This window comes from Echinops telfairi, unplaced genomic scaffold (genome assembly GCF_000313985.2).
Source record: "Echinops telfairi isolate 266 unplaced genomic scaffold, ASM31398v2 ScPeMD7_7409;HRSCAF=8447, whole genome shotgun sequence".
Taxonomy (NCBI): domain Eukaryota; kingdom Metazoa; phylum Chordata; class Mammalia; order Afrosoricida; family Tenrecidae; genus Echinops; species Echinops telfairi.
This window is the reverse complement of record NW_022111309.1, coordinates 578456-594727: the sequence shown is the minus strand read 5'-3', so window position 1 is coordinate 594727 and position 16272 is coordinate 578456. Positions and strand designations below refer to the sequence as shown.

At 42.5% G+C, this 16272-nt stretch overlaps 1 protein-coding gene across 1 annotated transcript in view; it reads right to left on the bottom strand.

Annotated features, from left to right (window-relative positions):
* The window catches only part of ADAMTS17 (ADAM metallopeptidase with thrombospondin type 1 motif 17), a 432408-nt gene that overhangs the window by 256409 nt on the left and 159727 nt on the right, over positions 1-16272 (bottom strand). The window contains exon 8 of the mRNA XM_045296468.1: positions 8909-9014. Coding sequence (XP_045152403.1) covers positions 8909-9014 — 106 coding nt within the window. The remainder of the gene's footprint in view (positions 1-8908; positions 9015-16272) is intronic.

Genomic DNA, 16272 nt, shown 5'->3' with positions numbered 1-16272 from the left:
AATTTTGGGAATGATGAGGGCAACAAATGTATAGATGTGCTCTACACAATTGATCTATGTATTGTGATGAATTTTATGAGCCCCAATAAATTGATTTAAAAAAAAAAAGTCCACCACTAAAGAGCAGGATGTAATCCCCCGATTTCCAGCTATCCCTACAAGATTGGAGAAGAGCTGCCGTCTCCAAACATACTCTATTAACATTTTCTCTTCATCAGGTGAACTGAAAGAGAACATGTGGCTGCCTACCTAAAACAGCCTTTCACAGGTAAGAGGCGATCAAGGTCAAGGATTATCATGAGAGACCTCGGTGCTGTGATCAGCATGGCTGCAGCCAGTCAGCTTACACTCCTGGTGGTAACACAGAATCACAGACTCTCCTTTCCAGATTCCTAACACAGCCCACCATCCCTTCGAAAGCCAGAGCTGTGAGTGAGCCTTCAAGGTGAGTCACCAAAAGCTGGTATCTTAACAGTGGTCCTTGCATTTCTGATGGAAATGCTCTTGACAACATTTGTAATTTAATACTAGTTAACAGCAGCTTCCACCTAATGACTAGTTGTTTTATACCAATTAGCAGCAGAAATACCTGATGACTAGTTTTTGGGTTGGCTGTCACCAAAGTAAAGATACCTTGGGGTTTTTTCTTTCTTTTTGATTGGGATTAAGTCATATATCAAATCATTCCATATTCAATCACATCCAGCAGAATTGTACATTTGTTACAACAATCGGTTTCCAAACATTCTTTTTCTATACAGACCCCTTGACAACAACACCTCTTCACCCCACCACCCCCTCGGTGCCCCCCTTTCCCCCCAAACCGTTATTGAACTTACTGACTCCACAGGTTCATCAGTCCTGGTTTTCATACACCAAAAATGGAAAACAAACAAACAAACAAACAAAAAAACATATACCACAACTTCAAGAGGGTGACCCCCACAATGACATAACCCTTCTAAGATACCCCCTAATATGCACAATCAAAAACCAAACTAAACAATACAACCCCGAAATACATAAGATTTTAAAAATGAGATCAGGTCTGGTGTGCATCCTAGGTTGGAATCTGATTAGTTTTAACTGTTCAAGTCAGCCTTACTCAGCTCACCAATGCCCTCCCTTTAGTGACCTCTTTCCTCCTATCCTCAACTGTAGATAGAGGGAGTTCAGTGGGGCTTATTTCCTGTAGAGTTCCACCGATGAACCTTGGGTTCCCACTGTGATGCATAGCCTTCTGCAAATCAAATTCTCAGACTTTAGGCTCTGATACTAATCCCATCTTTCAACGTCAGTTATGTGCTTCACAATCCTTTGGTGACTAATGATGGTGTGCTTCTTCTATGTGGACTTGGTGAACATCTCACTTAGATGGCTGCTGGTTAGGAGACAAGCCTCTAAGACCCCCGATGCTATTTTGTCTGCTAGCTGGGCATCCTTTTATTTCTTCACCACATTTTGCTATGGTACCCCTCTCCTCCATGTTCCCTCTCTGTGGGTGAGTATCAAGCAGGGTCATGATGTAAGAGCCAATTGTTCTTAAGTTGGAGCTGGGATTTAGTGTGAGCCCCCAAGCCATCCCTGGATCTTTATTTGTTTGTTTAGTCTTTTAATTTATCCTTACTTGGGAATTAACCCAAATGTCATGTGATTGCGTCGTTCAATCTCGTGGAGCAGAATTGTACCATTGCTTCTATAATCATTTCCAAAACATCCTATAGCTTCCTGGGTTCCTTGACATCACATCCCTTTGTCACTCCTTCTCTGCACCCCACTCTGATACACTTGTTCTACTTGCTATCCATATAGGTTCATCAACCCTGGGGTTCATTAACCAAAAACCAGAAAAATGTATTTCACAATTTCAATAGGGTAATTCCCCATTCCCTAGCACCTCTAAGAAATACCCTGATATGAGCAAAAAACAAATATTTCAGAATGATCATCACAGGTTTGGCAGAAAAATGCAAATCTTAATATACCATGTAGGGCATTGATGTACCAATTCACCCAGTGGAATTCCTGTGTGAAATCTCATTGGGGCAGCCTCTGGAGCATGCTGTGTGCCTTGAAGACCCAGGATTCAGTGTCCCAATGCACCATGACCCGGCCTGGGTCCCCAGGATGCAATCAGAAGCCAACATCAACGTGGTCCATCTGATGCATGTCCCCAAAGGCACCCCCTGCCTAGTGTCCCCCAAAGCATTGTCAGTCATTCTTCCCCAGACCTCGAAGTCAGTCCCCACTCTTTTCCTACCAACAAACATGCCACTGTGTTCCCCCAGACACGTTTGCTCCGTGTCCCCTTTCCTGCATTGTTTTTTCTATCTGTATCCTTCCTCCCTCTGATAGAGTTGTCGACCTGCCTGGGGGACCTCATCATATAAATACATGTCAGCGTACATTATATAGCCCCTTTTTCCTCCCTTGATCATTTGATCCCTGCTAAAGTGAGGTGCCCTCTGGCCTGGTGTGTTTCTAAATACTTACCTACTCAAAATGCTTACCTGGAGCAGAATGTGTGTGTTTCCTTAATACCGGTCAGGCTCTCTATCAGCCTGTCTGGCCCCACAGTCAATAGCCTGGATGCCCTACAAGCCTGGGCTTGTGCCCATTTTCCTGCTCAATACAGGATTTGTCCTATTGTGCTTGACTAATTTCCCTGAGAATTATGACTTCCATGTGTTGAGGTGTTTCTTGGATTCATCGCTATTTTTCAGGGATGTGTAATATCCATCGTGTGTACATTCTAGAGTTTCTTTGTCCAATCATCTACTGGTGGAAAGTTAGGTTGTTTCCAGCTTCTTGCTATTGTAAACAGTGCTGTGATGAACATGAGAGTTCAAACATCTGTTTGTGATCTGCTTCTTATTTCCTTTGGATATATGCCCAGTAATGGTATTGCTGGATCATGTGGTATTTCAAGTGTCATCTGTTTTAGGTATTGCCTTCCACAGCGGTTGTACATATCTACTCAACTACCAGGAGTGGATAAGTGTTCCAATTTAAAAAAATGTGGTGGTGGTGGGGGGGCTACAGTTATGGGTGGTATGTCCTCGTGGTTCAAATGTCATCCTTTGTGAATTGTCTGTTCAAGTCCTTCACCCACCTTTTCAGGGGGTCATTAGTATTTTTTCTTCTTGTAGACTTGTAATATACTGTAGATTTTAGTAATTAGCCCTTGGTCTGTTATTAAATATATTTTCCCAGTCTGTGGGCTATCTTTTTATTCTCTTAACTAAGTCCTACAATATACTGAAGTGTTTTATTTTTAATAGGTCCCACTCATCTTATTTTGTCTTCCAGAGTGTGTTAAACTTTGTTATCTCTATTAGCGTGGATATTTCCTGCACTAGGGCACTTAGATTTTTCCCGATTTTCTCATCAATGATCCTGATAGCTTTGGGCTTTACATTCACGTCTTTGATCCACCTGTGTGCATGGGGTGAGATACAGGTCTTGTTTCATTCTTCTGCAGGTGGATATCCAATTTTTCCAACACCATTTATTAGTGAGAGCATCTGCTTCCCAGTTAATGCTTTCAGGGCCTTTGTTGAAAATTAGTTGTCTATATGCAAATGTTTTTATTTCTAGGTTTCCTGTCCTGACCTATTGGTCTGTGTTTCTATCATTAGACCAGTACCAGGCTGTTCTGACAACTGGGACTGTATAGTGGGTGTTGAGGTCAAGTAGAGCAAGACCACCTACTTTGTTCTTGCTTTTGAGAAGTTTGCGCCTATCCTGGGCTTCTTACCCCTCCATATGAAGTTGGTGATCGTTTTTCCCATTTCTCTGAAGAATGATGCTGAGATTTGGACCAGGATTGCATTGAATTTATAGATTACTTTAGGTAACACTGACATTTTTTTGTCTTCAAATACTCAAAAATTTGAGTCTTCCAATTCACAAAGACGGGATGTTCTTCTATTTGTGTAGATCCCTTCAGGTTTCTGATAGTAATGTTCTGTAGTTTTCTTCATACAGGTCTTTAGTTTTTTGGTTAAGTTTATTCCCAAGCACTTCAGCTGCTGCATGGCTTCTGTGAATGGTATTCCTTGATGTCTTTTTCAGCGGTCCCACCACTGATATATAGGAATCCATTTGATTTCTGCTTGTTAATCTCATATCCTGCTTTACTACCAAATTCCTCTATTGTTTCCAGTAATCCTACTGTGGACCCCTTGGGAATCTCAATATATAAAATCCTATCATCTGCAAATAGCAAAGTTTCACTTCTTTATTGGGTTTCTGATATATTTTATTGCCTATGGAATGCATATCCTTATTATAAATGTCCCAGAATGCATATCTCTTATTTTATTGCCTATGGAATGCATATCCTTATTATAAATGTCCCAGAGAATGGGTCTAAGGAACTCTAGTGCATGTGCTTATGCTCAGCTGTTACCCAAAGATGCACTGATTGGAACTCACCGATCACTCTGCAGAAGAAAGCTGTAGCAGTCTGCTTTCATGAGCATACAGCTTTGGAGACCTTTGACGTGGCTCTATCTATCCCAGCAGGACTCCCTGAGTCATAAGCAACTGCACAACAAGAAGCTTGAGTGCATAAGGGTATTACATATATGGCCCCAAATCACTATTAGGTGCAGAGTAAAAATTACACACAGGCAAAGTAATCCTAACCTTTAAATAAAAGCTAAAAAATATCTATCTCATAGGACTGATTAGCACTGTGGATGTTCCTGGCTCACAGTAGGTGCTCAGTAATGACAGATAAATTTTGGCTTACAAATCATTGTATATTATCAATCAGTGGTGCCAAATGCACCAAACTTACTATCCCATCCTTTTGTCACTCACACACGCTTTACAGACCGTGAGGGCAAACTGTTCCATTCCATTCGGAAAACACAGTGGTCTTCAGATATCCTTTTTGTGAAGCACCTTGGCCACAGGTTTCACCAAGAGTAGGTTGGCCTTACCTTTTTAAACACTCAACACAGTGGTGCCCTGCCTGGAAATACCTGGGAGCCAGGGGGCCTCAGATGGAGAGGCTGTGGCTTCAACCAACTTCTAGCACTTCAGAATAATCAAAGGCGACAGATTTCCCAGAAAGATCAGAATCACCAACTAGGAGAAGGACAAAAGGCTAACAAAGTTTGCGTGAACAATAAAGTTTTGTTTCTGTAGGTGTTGGTGTTCACTAGCACACTATAAAGCACCCTCCAAGAAGTTCTGAGCAGACGGTAGCTAAAGGGCACTAAGACATGGTTGAATCCAACGATTTTTCTTTGCAGACCTCCTGTGCTAAGATGTCAGTATTTGATTAGCACAATCAAAGAGTCACCAGAGAGAAAATGTGCCTTTTACGTCTTGAATGTCTAAGGAGGGAAGGCCTTGGTGCAGCCTGCGTACCCACACGTGTGCAAATAGTTTTGGATGTGTTCACAGCAATGAATACTGCATGGAGTACTGCAGGTCAGATCATTATAGTCCAAATAATTTGATTTTAATGTGCCACGCACATTAAATGTGCCAACACCACCTAGATGTTGGCAAATGTTTTTGTTTGGTTTTGTTTTATAAATCATTTTCTTGGGGGCCCTTACAACTCTTATAACAATCCATACATCAACCATATCAAGCACATTTGTACATATGTTGTCAAAATCATATCCAAAACATTTTCTTTCTACTTCAGCCCTTAGTATCAGCTCCTCTTTTGCCCCTCCCTCCCACCCTCATGAACCCTTGATAATTTATAAGTTATTTTTATTTTCATATTTTACACTGTCCACTGCCTCCTTTCACCCATGTTTCTGTTGTTCATCCCCTTGGGGGGGGGGGCGGTATACATCAATCATTGTGATTGGCTCCCCCTTTCTCCCCCACCTTCCCCATACCTCCTGGTATCGCTACTCTCATTATTGGTCCTGAGGGGTTTATCTGTCCTGGATTCTGTATGTCAAGAGCTCTTATCTGTACCAATGTACATTCTCTGGTCTAGTGGGATTTGTAAGATAGAACTGGGGTCATGATAGTGGCGGGGAGGAAGCATTAAAGAACTAGAGGAGTGTTGTGTGTTACGTCGGTGCTATATTGCACCCTGGCTGGCTGGCTCGTCCCTTCCTTGTGACCCTTCTTTGAGGGGATGTCCAATTGTTTACAGATGGGCTTTGGGTCTCCATTCCAACCCACCCCTCGTTCACATCAAATGGCTATTTGTTTTAGGCCTTCTGATGCCTCATAACTGATCCCATTGACACCTCGTGATCACATGGGTCGGTATGCTTCTTCCGTGTGGCCTTGTTGGTTGCCTGCTAGATGACCACTTGTTTAACTTCAAGCCTTTAAGATCCCAGATGCAATATCTTGTTATAGCCAGCACCATCAGCTTTCTTCACCACATTAGCTTATACACCCATTTTGTCCTCAGCAACCGTGTCACAAAGGTGAGCATCATAGAATGCCAGGTTATTAGAAGAAAGTGTGCTTGCATTGAGGGAGGACTTGAGTAGAGGCCCAATATCCGTCTGCTACCTTAATACTTAAATATATATCCTTATCATTATATATTCATATATTTGCATATGTACATGCCTATGTTTATACCTCTATCACTGTTTTCTGTCTCCTAGTTCTTTTTTCTATTTCCTTTTGCTTTCCTCCTGTCCCACTATCATGTTCTACCTTCATTTGGCTCTCTGTACTTCCTCCTGGTGACATTGCTCTTGATCAAATCCCATCAGGCATTCTATGCCCTCCTCGCCATCGACTTTAGATCTCATGTTGTTCCCTTATCCCTGGGTTTGTTGGCTCTCCCCTTCTCTTCCCCCAATTTCTCCTCTCCCCTGTCCCCCCTGGAACCATAGATCCCATTATTTTCTCCTCGGGATTGTTTATCGGGCCTTAGACAGACATGAAAAAAAAAAAGAAAGGGGGAAAAATAGCCTATGAATAGTTCCAGGTCTGTCTGCGGACCCGTATGTTTTCCGATCAGGCATGATGAAGTACCAAGCCCTAACCCCTGAGTCCAAAGTCCATTTTCAGAATTCCTCGAGGACTTTGTTGCTTTGTGCCCTTGCTGCTCTGTGTTACTCCCTTTGTGTTACACCCTGGTTTGGGCGGGGGGTGTCAGCCCAGGCCCAATTTCTGCACTGTGTCTCTGGTACTGACCCCCACAGTGCTGTGGATCACTAATTGACAGATGTGTTGACAATTCTACATTCTCACAACCTTCTGGTGTTAGTGCCTAGGTACTATGAAGGGTCTTCACAAGATAAGCCCGGAGGTGAACTTCGGAAGCATCAGTCATTGAAAACCCCAGTGCACACAGCAGTCCCCAGGACTTGCCATTAATGTAATGGGAACTAGCCTTTTGTTTTTTATGGCCAGGAGAGTCACCTGGGGGAAGATTAAACACTGGTGTGATATTTACCAAAGCCGTGTTGACTTACATTTCTTCACCCTCACCCCTCTCCAGTTAACCCCACTCTTGAAGAAGGGGTTTTAACAACTCATAAAACTTTGATTATGCTAAATTTAAAAATATTTTCTAGTAAGCCCAAAACTAAAGGGCAATATTTGAAAAATACTGTCAAAATGAAAGACCCATGTAATTAGAGACAACTGCTCATCTTGATCTTCTAGGTCCTGGGTCAATAACAAGTACTCTTTCTAATACATGCAAATAGTACTCTCTACCCACATCAAAGAGCCTTCCTTGGTGGCACAGTAGGTTATGCATTGGGCTGCTCACCACAAAGTTAGACGTTCACAACTACCAAGTACTGCAGAAGCAAGATGAGGCTTTCTACCTTTGAATAAGAATTACAGTCTTAGAGACCTATAGGAGCAATTATACCCCATCCTGTAAGATCTCTATGAGTCAGAATTGACTAGAAGGCAGTGAAGTTGTATGGTTTTGTACCCACATCACAATATCCCACAGGTATAGAAAATCCAACTATCAAACCTTTCCTCAGGAGTGGCATATGAAAATGGATCCAGATAAAACAAAAAAAATAAAGCCACAGAATGGCTGATATGCAACAAATACAACTAAAATTTTTTTTTACCTTATACATTTAGTGTTACTCTTACAGAAGCTACAGTTAATGTGCCAAGCAAGTTCCAAATAATTATATTCTAGTCCATCCATTATAAAATTCCCTACTGTTTTACATGCCCTGTCCTTTTTAATTTGAAATCTTTCTCTTCCCCCTCCCCAGTGCTCATATAATCACATCATACTTTTTCCTTTGGACAATATTTTCAGAGAAACATAAAACAAACACCCAACTCCAGGGGAAAAGTAAACCTTTTAAAGTCAGGTGATCTCAACCTTGGTACAGCACCCAGCCAGCCTCTCTGACACCGTTTCCTAATCTAAGAGGGTGCCTCAGATTTTCTCTGTGGCATCTTTGGGCTCTAAGACTAGTGTTATTTCATCAGAAAATTCTAGGGGAAATAGCCACATTCAAAAACAGTTATTTGTAATTGTTTTTAAAACTAAAATCCTGGAATTCTATACTAAAAACCAAACGAGCAAAAAAAAAAAAGAAAGAAAGAAAACAGATCTTTGTTGAAAACTGGCAGAAAAGAAATAAGGAGAATCAATACTATGAAGTTAAATCTACTATTTGAATGAGATGCTTAAGAGTGAATAAAGATCATGATGATCAAGGAAAAGAATCATAAGTAAATGAACCTCTGTCGCAGCTTCTTCTCCATACTAACTTGGCTTTGAGAATAAAAGAGAACCTCAAATTAACATTTGAACTCACAGTGCCCAACTGTGTTGTGATTTCAGCTTTCGGCTTAGTGATCTTGGTCTTTATTATGAACAGAGTACTGTTTTAGAACTTAAAAGACTTGTGCCAAAAGAAACTATTCAGAAAGGAATTTTCAGAGGCAGAACAGCACACAGGAGGACACTTACTTGTGGCCCAGCTCATGAGCGATGGTGAATGCCAAATTGAGACCATTGTCTTCAGCAAGCACACATTTCCTCTTAGCGCTGCACACACCTCCTAAGTAAGCAATTCCTGCAGTGGAGACACAAAACACATGCTCTTCAGAACACAGGCGGACTTTGTCCTTACTGGCAAGTGTGCAGGGTCAAAAACGATACACTGGGGTGAATCTAATCACAGGGCTGATCCTATCACTACTATTGTCCAGATGAGATTGCTTGCAGGGCTCCAAACTCATAACCACCACCAACACAAACATCTACTTAGCATTGCATATGTGTCAGACTCTATGCTGAATAGGCAATGCACACTGGCTCATTTAATCCTCATTACACACGAGAGTTGCCACCATCTTCTAGTTTTGCACACAATGGCTCATATATTGCTATAATGCTGGAAACTATGACATCAACAGGGTGAACCCAGTGGACAGGTTTCAGCAGAGTTCACAGACCAAGACAGTCTAGGGTAAAAAGTTTACATCTTCTTCTGAGACTCAGTCACTGAGAACCTTACGGAACAACAGATAACTTGCTGGAAGATGAGCCCCCTCAGTTGGAAGGCACGGCATACAGTAGATGTAACAATAAACTCAAGTACACCCATGATTGCAAGGATGACACAGGACCATGTGACATTATGCTCTGTATACTTGAAGTTGCCATGAATGTGAGCTATCTATCTATCTACCTACCTACCTACCATGATGGAGGTAATAGAAGGTTTAAAGAGGTAAAGTAACTTTCCTAAAGTCACTCAATTAGGTCTACTGTGCTGAAGCCCTAGAGCAGGTCTGTCTACCTTCAGAATCCAGGTGGGATGATGGGAGGGCAAGAAAACAGCTCTGTGTGCAAAAGTTAAGGAGGTGTTCCTCTAGGTGCCAATCCGAGCCTTGTATGACATTAACATTGAGCATCTCAAGTTTTGAACACAGGAACAACTTGTTTGCTTCACAAAGCAAGCCACATACAGCCCCACAGAAAGTTCAGAAATATGTTCTAGGAGATGTAGAGGAAGCAAGAGGAAGGCCCAGAGTGGTATAGAGAATCGTGAAAGGAAACCAAGGACATGCCCCATAGACCATTGTGCCCATCTCCCGAGACAGGAAAGTTGGGCCAGTCCACAGCAAGAGGCAGGCAGCATCAAGGGAAGGGTATGGACGAGGGCTCAAAATAGAGCAGGGCGGCTTCTGGGTGGGTGCGTGGGAGCCAAGGTTTGGAGGAAGAGGTGTGGTTGTCCAAGGGGAAGGGCCACTCTAGATAGAGATGTATGTGAACACAGAATCCGAAATTTCAGGGTGTCCAAGGAGTAGGGAGCAGTCAACTATGGCCAGGTTGGGAGGGGAACCAGACTTCAGTCACATTGCTTAAGGCCTAAGGGGGAGTGGTCCCACCCTACCTAAAGCATCTATACATGTGTCCTCTTAACTTCCAATGTCCTTAAATCCAAATCCACATGTTATGGATTGAATTGTCCTTATTCTGAACCTTTGAATATCACCTCACTGATAGGTGAAGAAATAGTCTTTAGAGATGGCGTCTGGTGGGCTGTGAAGCCTACATGACTGGTGTCTTATAAAAGAGAACAGACACAGTCTAAGACAGAAAACAGCCATGGAATGACGATGGGAGAGAAACTACAGGGCAGGAAACATCAAGAGGTGTCGGGACACAGAAGCTGCAAGCAGCTGGGAAGTACATTTTCCTATACCTGGCAAAGCAAGCATACCTTACGCTAAAGAGATTCTGGACCCAGGGTTCTAATTCCAGACTGGTGAGAAAGAACACTACTGTTCTTTCAACTGCCACACTTTGGGGTATTTTGTAATGGTAGCCATAAGAGATTAAGCTACCCCTCAGCTCAGAAGCCCCCGTTTATCTGGAAGCACCACCGAGGACTGGAGGTGGTTGCCAGCAGAATCCTGTGTCCCTGGGGCGAGGACCTGCACTTGAGCAGAGAATGGTCCTCTCCTTCCACTCACACTGTGGGGCCTCAGGCCTCTGAGAGCCAACACAGACCCCTGTGAAAAAGCAAGCAGGCTCAGCCATCCCCATGGCAGGTTCTGAGGTCAGACTTGCGGAGGAAGAGGGTATTGAGATAAGGTGTACATGACCTCTAGAGGGTCTCCAAGACATGGGCTCTGGCCACATGAGGAAGGAATACCTTTTGCTCCATCCAAGGCACTGTCCAAGTTGCCCACTGCCTCCATTAGAGGTTCCTTTCACAGATTTCCATAAGGCTTTGCAGGCAATGGGGTTAAGGAGGGTAATGAGTAATTGGCAGAGTGCAGAAAAGGAGGAGGACAGAGGAATAAGTTAACTAAATATCAACCCACCTTCCCGTTCTCAAGAGCAAAAACAATGCCTTCTTTGTTTACATCAAATTCCAGCTGCTACGGAGACTGATAACAATAGGGCCTCCCTTCCTTCCTTGTCCCTGTCACGGGTGCAGGGTGGAGCCCACACAGGCTCATGCTTCAGATCACTCAGCTCCTCGGGGAGACCAGCTGGAACCTGGGAGCCTGAGACTTGTTCAGCTTGGCATCATGAACCAGCATGACAGCATGCATCTGCTTTTATTTGAAAATATGCAAAGTGCTTGGCCAAGGCTTAATTTTTTCAGGGGGAAAATAAAATGGTTTTTGGTCACAAGTTGCTACTTTGCACGAGTACATCTTAACTCAGCAACACAGAATGTTAGAAGGAGAAATTTGACAAGAAAGAACACAATCTGGCTTTTTAGGTGCATTCAAGGTCATTAATCTGGTTTTGTTTAAAAAATGCCTTGTGGGTTGCAGTTAAATATTCACCAGTGACTAAGTGGAATGCTCCTACATAGCCCTGATAGTATGCACATCCAGCACATGCATGCATGTGCGTGCGTGTAAGCACACACATTCACATGCTCACACATCCACTAATATGCACCCTCACAAACTCACACAGTGCATACAAATGTAGATATTTGTACACACACACACACACACCAACATTGCCTTGCCATCCAGGCTGTAGTCTCTTCAGGTCAACGAATCTATTAGAAACAGTCATATGTACACACCTAGGATAAGTCACTTGATGAGGGGAAAGGGAGATGCACGATGGCCAGATGTGCTGAGCTTGCTCTCCTGAGCTCTCTGTGGGCACAGCTGCTGAACCAGCAGACCTCAAAACAGAATGAACACCACGCCCGGCACCCAGCCTCAGCTACAGGAAGCCCGGAGCCAGGCAGCTCCAACTATATTCTCTAATTATATAATATGCAATGCTAGGAGAACAGTGGAGCAAAGAGCCAGTACTAATTGCATCTTAATTTTTCCAAGGTGCAGGGGATTTAAAAAAAAATTATTAGAAAACCAAAGTCCAGTTTATTTACAAGAAAGGGCCTCAAACAAAATTAATGCTATAGTCTAGCACTTTTAATGGCTTATTCAATCCTAAGAGCCTAATTATAAAACCAAGCAAAAGAAAACGGCCCCACAGCTGAGCCTAGGAGTCATGTGTGTTTCAGAGTTACAGCAGAGAAATGCTCAGAGTGCTCACAACAACACTTGGAGACAATCCTGTTGTTGTAAAAATAAAGCTATGGGGAATAAATAGTAACTAAACCTTCCATCTTAGGGAGTCGGGGGAAGATGGCCGCCAGATTGGTAGCTCATGCCCGCAGCTCTGTGGAGATCAGGGAGTAGGGAGGTTTGGGGGGCAAGTAGGGGTATTGAGTCAGTCTATTGATTCCCAAGACAACTCAGAGCACTTCTCTGCACCAAAATCGGACTCCCACCCCATTGCCAGCACTCCCTGCGGACACCCGGGGTCTCTTGTGTGGCGCTCAGGGCACCTGCTCTGCCTAGAGTGGCTCCACAGGGCAACCAGGTGTACGGGTCCCTAGTCCACGCTTGCCCTCATTCACAATGATTTGATTTTTTTGTTCTTTGATGCCTGATACCTGATTCCTTCAATACCTCATGATCACACAGGCTGGTGTTCTTCTTCCATGTGGGCTTTGTTGCTTCTGAGCTAGATGGCCACTTGTTTACCTCCAAGCCTTTAAGGCCCCAGACGCTCTGTCTTTTGATAGCCGGGCACCATCAGTTTTCTTCACCACATTTGCTTATTCACCTGCTTTGTCTTCAGCGGTTGTGTCGGGAAGATGAGCATCATGGAATGCCAGTTTAATAGAACAAAGTATTCTTGCATTGAGGGAGTATTTGAGTAGAGTCCCAATGTCCATCTGATAACTTAATACTAAACCTATAAATATATGCACATAGATCTATTTCCCCACCATCATATATAAATATATTTACATATATACATACCTGTATTTAGACCTCTATACATGCCCTTTGCCTCCTAGTTCTTTAAATGAGACTAACTTAAGACACACATTATACTAACTATGGCTCATTAATAGAGCAGAGAAAATCCATTTCCATATGTGATTATAGCCAAAGGCAAGAAGTTAGGAACTACAACACATGTTTGGGGCAAGGTGGATTCAATGCATAATATTAAGAAATGGGAAGAATGAGTGTGGTTCAGAGACCACCAGGCTCCACTGCCTACAGGCCCAGAGGGAAAGAGTCCAAGGGATGGGGAAACCTCAGGCTTCCTAATAATAGGAAGGTGCGCTCACCACCAAAGGCTCATAAGGATCAGCACTGAATCACAGATAATTATTCTCAGGCCTTAGAGACTAAAGGGATTTGTCCTGCTAGGTTACAAAACTAGCATCCCTCTTAGTCCTTCCTTTCTCCCCCTTTCAGAATGGAAATGTCTACTCTGTCTGACTCACTGGAAGCAGATAACTTGTTTTCTAGTATCACAGGTCTGTGGACAGAAATTAATTTTCACCAGAATGTACTTTATGCAGAATATATACCATATAATTGATATAGATAGATAGAAAGATATATAATATATACATATCTGTGTGTAAGGTTTTTTTACTAGAACGTGTTAAGTCTTTTGGAGTTGTTGGGATGGTTTAAGTTTATTTTTGTACATGGTATACACACAATTTGGGGGCACCACAAGGTGGGCTATACTGTGAATAGTGTCCCCTCAAAATTAATATACCTTTCTGAAATCTTGAAATTGGCCTTCTTTAGAAACAGGGCTGTTGCAAATGTAACTAATTAAGATGAGGTCATATTGGAGTAGGTTGGGACCTTAATCTGACTTGGTGTCCTGAAGCGAAGAGACACGGAGAGGCACAGAGGGAAGATGGCCACGTGAAGACAACCAGGGGTCATAGTTTCTCCTAGGTGAGAGAGCTTCTCCAGGTTGAAATAATGAACATGGTTCCTAACCAAAACCAAACTCACTGCCATCGAGTCAATGCTGACTCAGAGCTACCCCCTGGGGCTTTCTCAGATTATAACCGTTCACAGGAGTGGAAAGCCCAGTCTTTCTCCCTTGGAGCTGCCCGTGGTTTTGAATTGACAACCATGTGGACCTCGGTCCAACACATGCCCACGACACCACCAGGGCTCCTTAAGCTCCCCTGCAGGTGAGAGTAAATGAGCTTGCCTCCAAGAAATGTCGAATGCAGGCCTGTTCTCCTCTCAAAGACACAGATACAAAATACATGACTGGGCAGGGGCCTAATGACCAGTGAGTCCTGTGCGGGACTCCGTTTTCTAAGGACTGGCCTTAAACGCAGAGCTAGCGATGCATAATTAAAAGCATTATCTGACACGTGCCAGGGGAAGCAGGATTGTGCTTACATAACAGAGTGAACTTGAAAACAAGTGTTTAGCATGTAATCTTGGTTTCCTTAGACATCCTTGAGGACGTTCATCATTCAGGTAGATTTATCGTTGGGCAAGATATTCTGAAGGGTTTGTGCAAAAGCAGACTCTGGACCCGGATTTGTGCTTGAACCCCAATCTGAAACTTACTGCCTGGGTGGCAAGAGTATGATATCGTTTTCCCCAATCTTTCCTCCATTTGTAAATCTGACTACCAACACCAGCCTCACAGAGTTCCAGGATGAGATTAAATCATGCAATTAAAGCATTTCTCATATAGTAATCACTGAACACGTATGTTATTAATGCCATTTTTTTGGCCAAGTCCAATTAAGAATAAAAATAGTCTTACAAAAAGTATTGATTAAGCAAGAACTCTGTGTCAGGACACAGACTAGAACAATTTCAAAATGGCCAGCAGTTTCAATTACCAGTGTAAGAGCATGTGATGTCTACACCAGAAAGACATCCATTCTTCTGAAAGTCTATGGTGTGCTCAGTATTCTTTGCTAAGACCATAGTTCAAATGCATCCATTGTTCTCTTCCTTATTTATGGTCCAATTTTCACATGTGTCTGAAGTTATGGAAGATACCATGATTTGGGGCAGGTGCACCTAAGACTTCAGAATGACACCTCTGCTTTATAACACTTTAAAGAGATATCTTACAGCATATCTACCCATTGAACTATGTCAGTTGATTCCCTTACTGCTACTTTCATAGGCATTGATTGTGAAGCCAAGTAAAATGAAATCCTCGTTCATTTTGTCTCTATTTATCATACTCCTGTTGTTCCAGTTGTGAACATTTTCGTTTTCTTTACATTGAGATATAATCCATCCTGAACACTGCAGTCTTTGGTCTTTAGTAACTGCTTCAAGTCCTCCTCAGTTTCCAAAAGCTAGGCTGTGTCACTACACATTGCAGTTTGCTAATACGCATTTCTCTAATTCTGGTGCTTCATGCTGCTCCTTATAATCTATCTTCTCGGGTTATTTACATACAAATTGAGCAAAAGTATAGTGAAAAGATGTGATCCTGGTCCACACCTTTCCCGAATTTAAACCATGAAACGTGTCCTTGTTCTGTTTGAATGATTGATTCTTCATCTATGTACAGGTTCCAAATGAGCACAATGAAGTGTTCTAATTCTTCTCAATGTTATGCATAGATTTTATAATTCACAAATCGAATGTCTTAGTTGGGTCAATAAAACACAAGTAAACATCTTGGTATCTCATCTTTCAGCCAAGATTCATTTAACATCACCAAGAGTATTTCTTGCTTTGTATCCTCGTTTGCCTCCAGCTTGAATTTCTAGTAGTTCTTTGCCAAGGTTTTTGCTGTAACCATTTTTTAATTGTCTTCAGTAAAAATGTTCTTGCATGTGGTATTGATATTGTAAAATAACTTCAGCATTCTTCTTAGTCACCTTTCTTTAGAATAAGCACAAATATGGGTCTCTTACAGTCAGTGGTTTCAGTAGTAGTCTGCTACAAATGTTGGCCTATATGAGAAAGCATCTCTAGTACTTTATAGATTTGTTGAAATGTTCCCATTGGCATTTTGGGGAAATG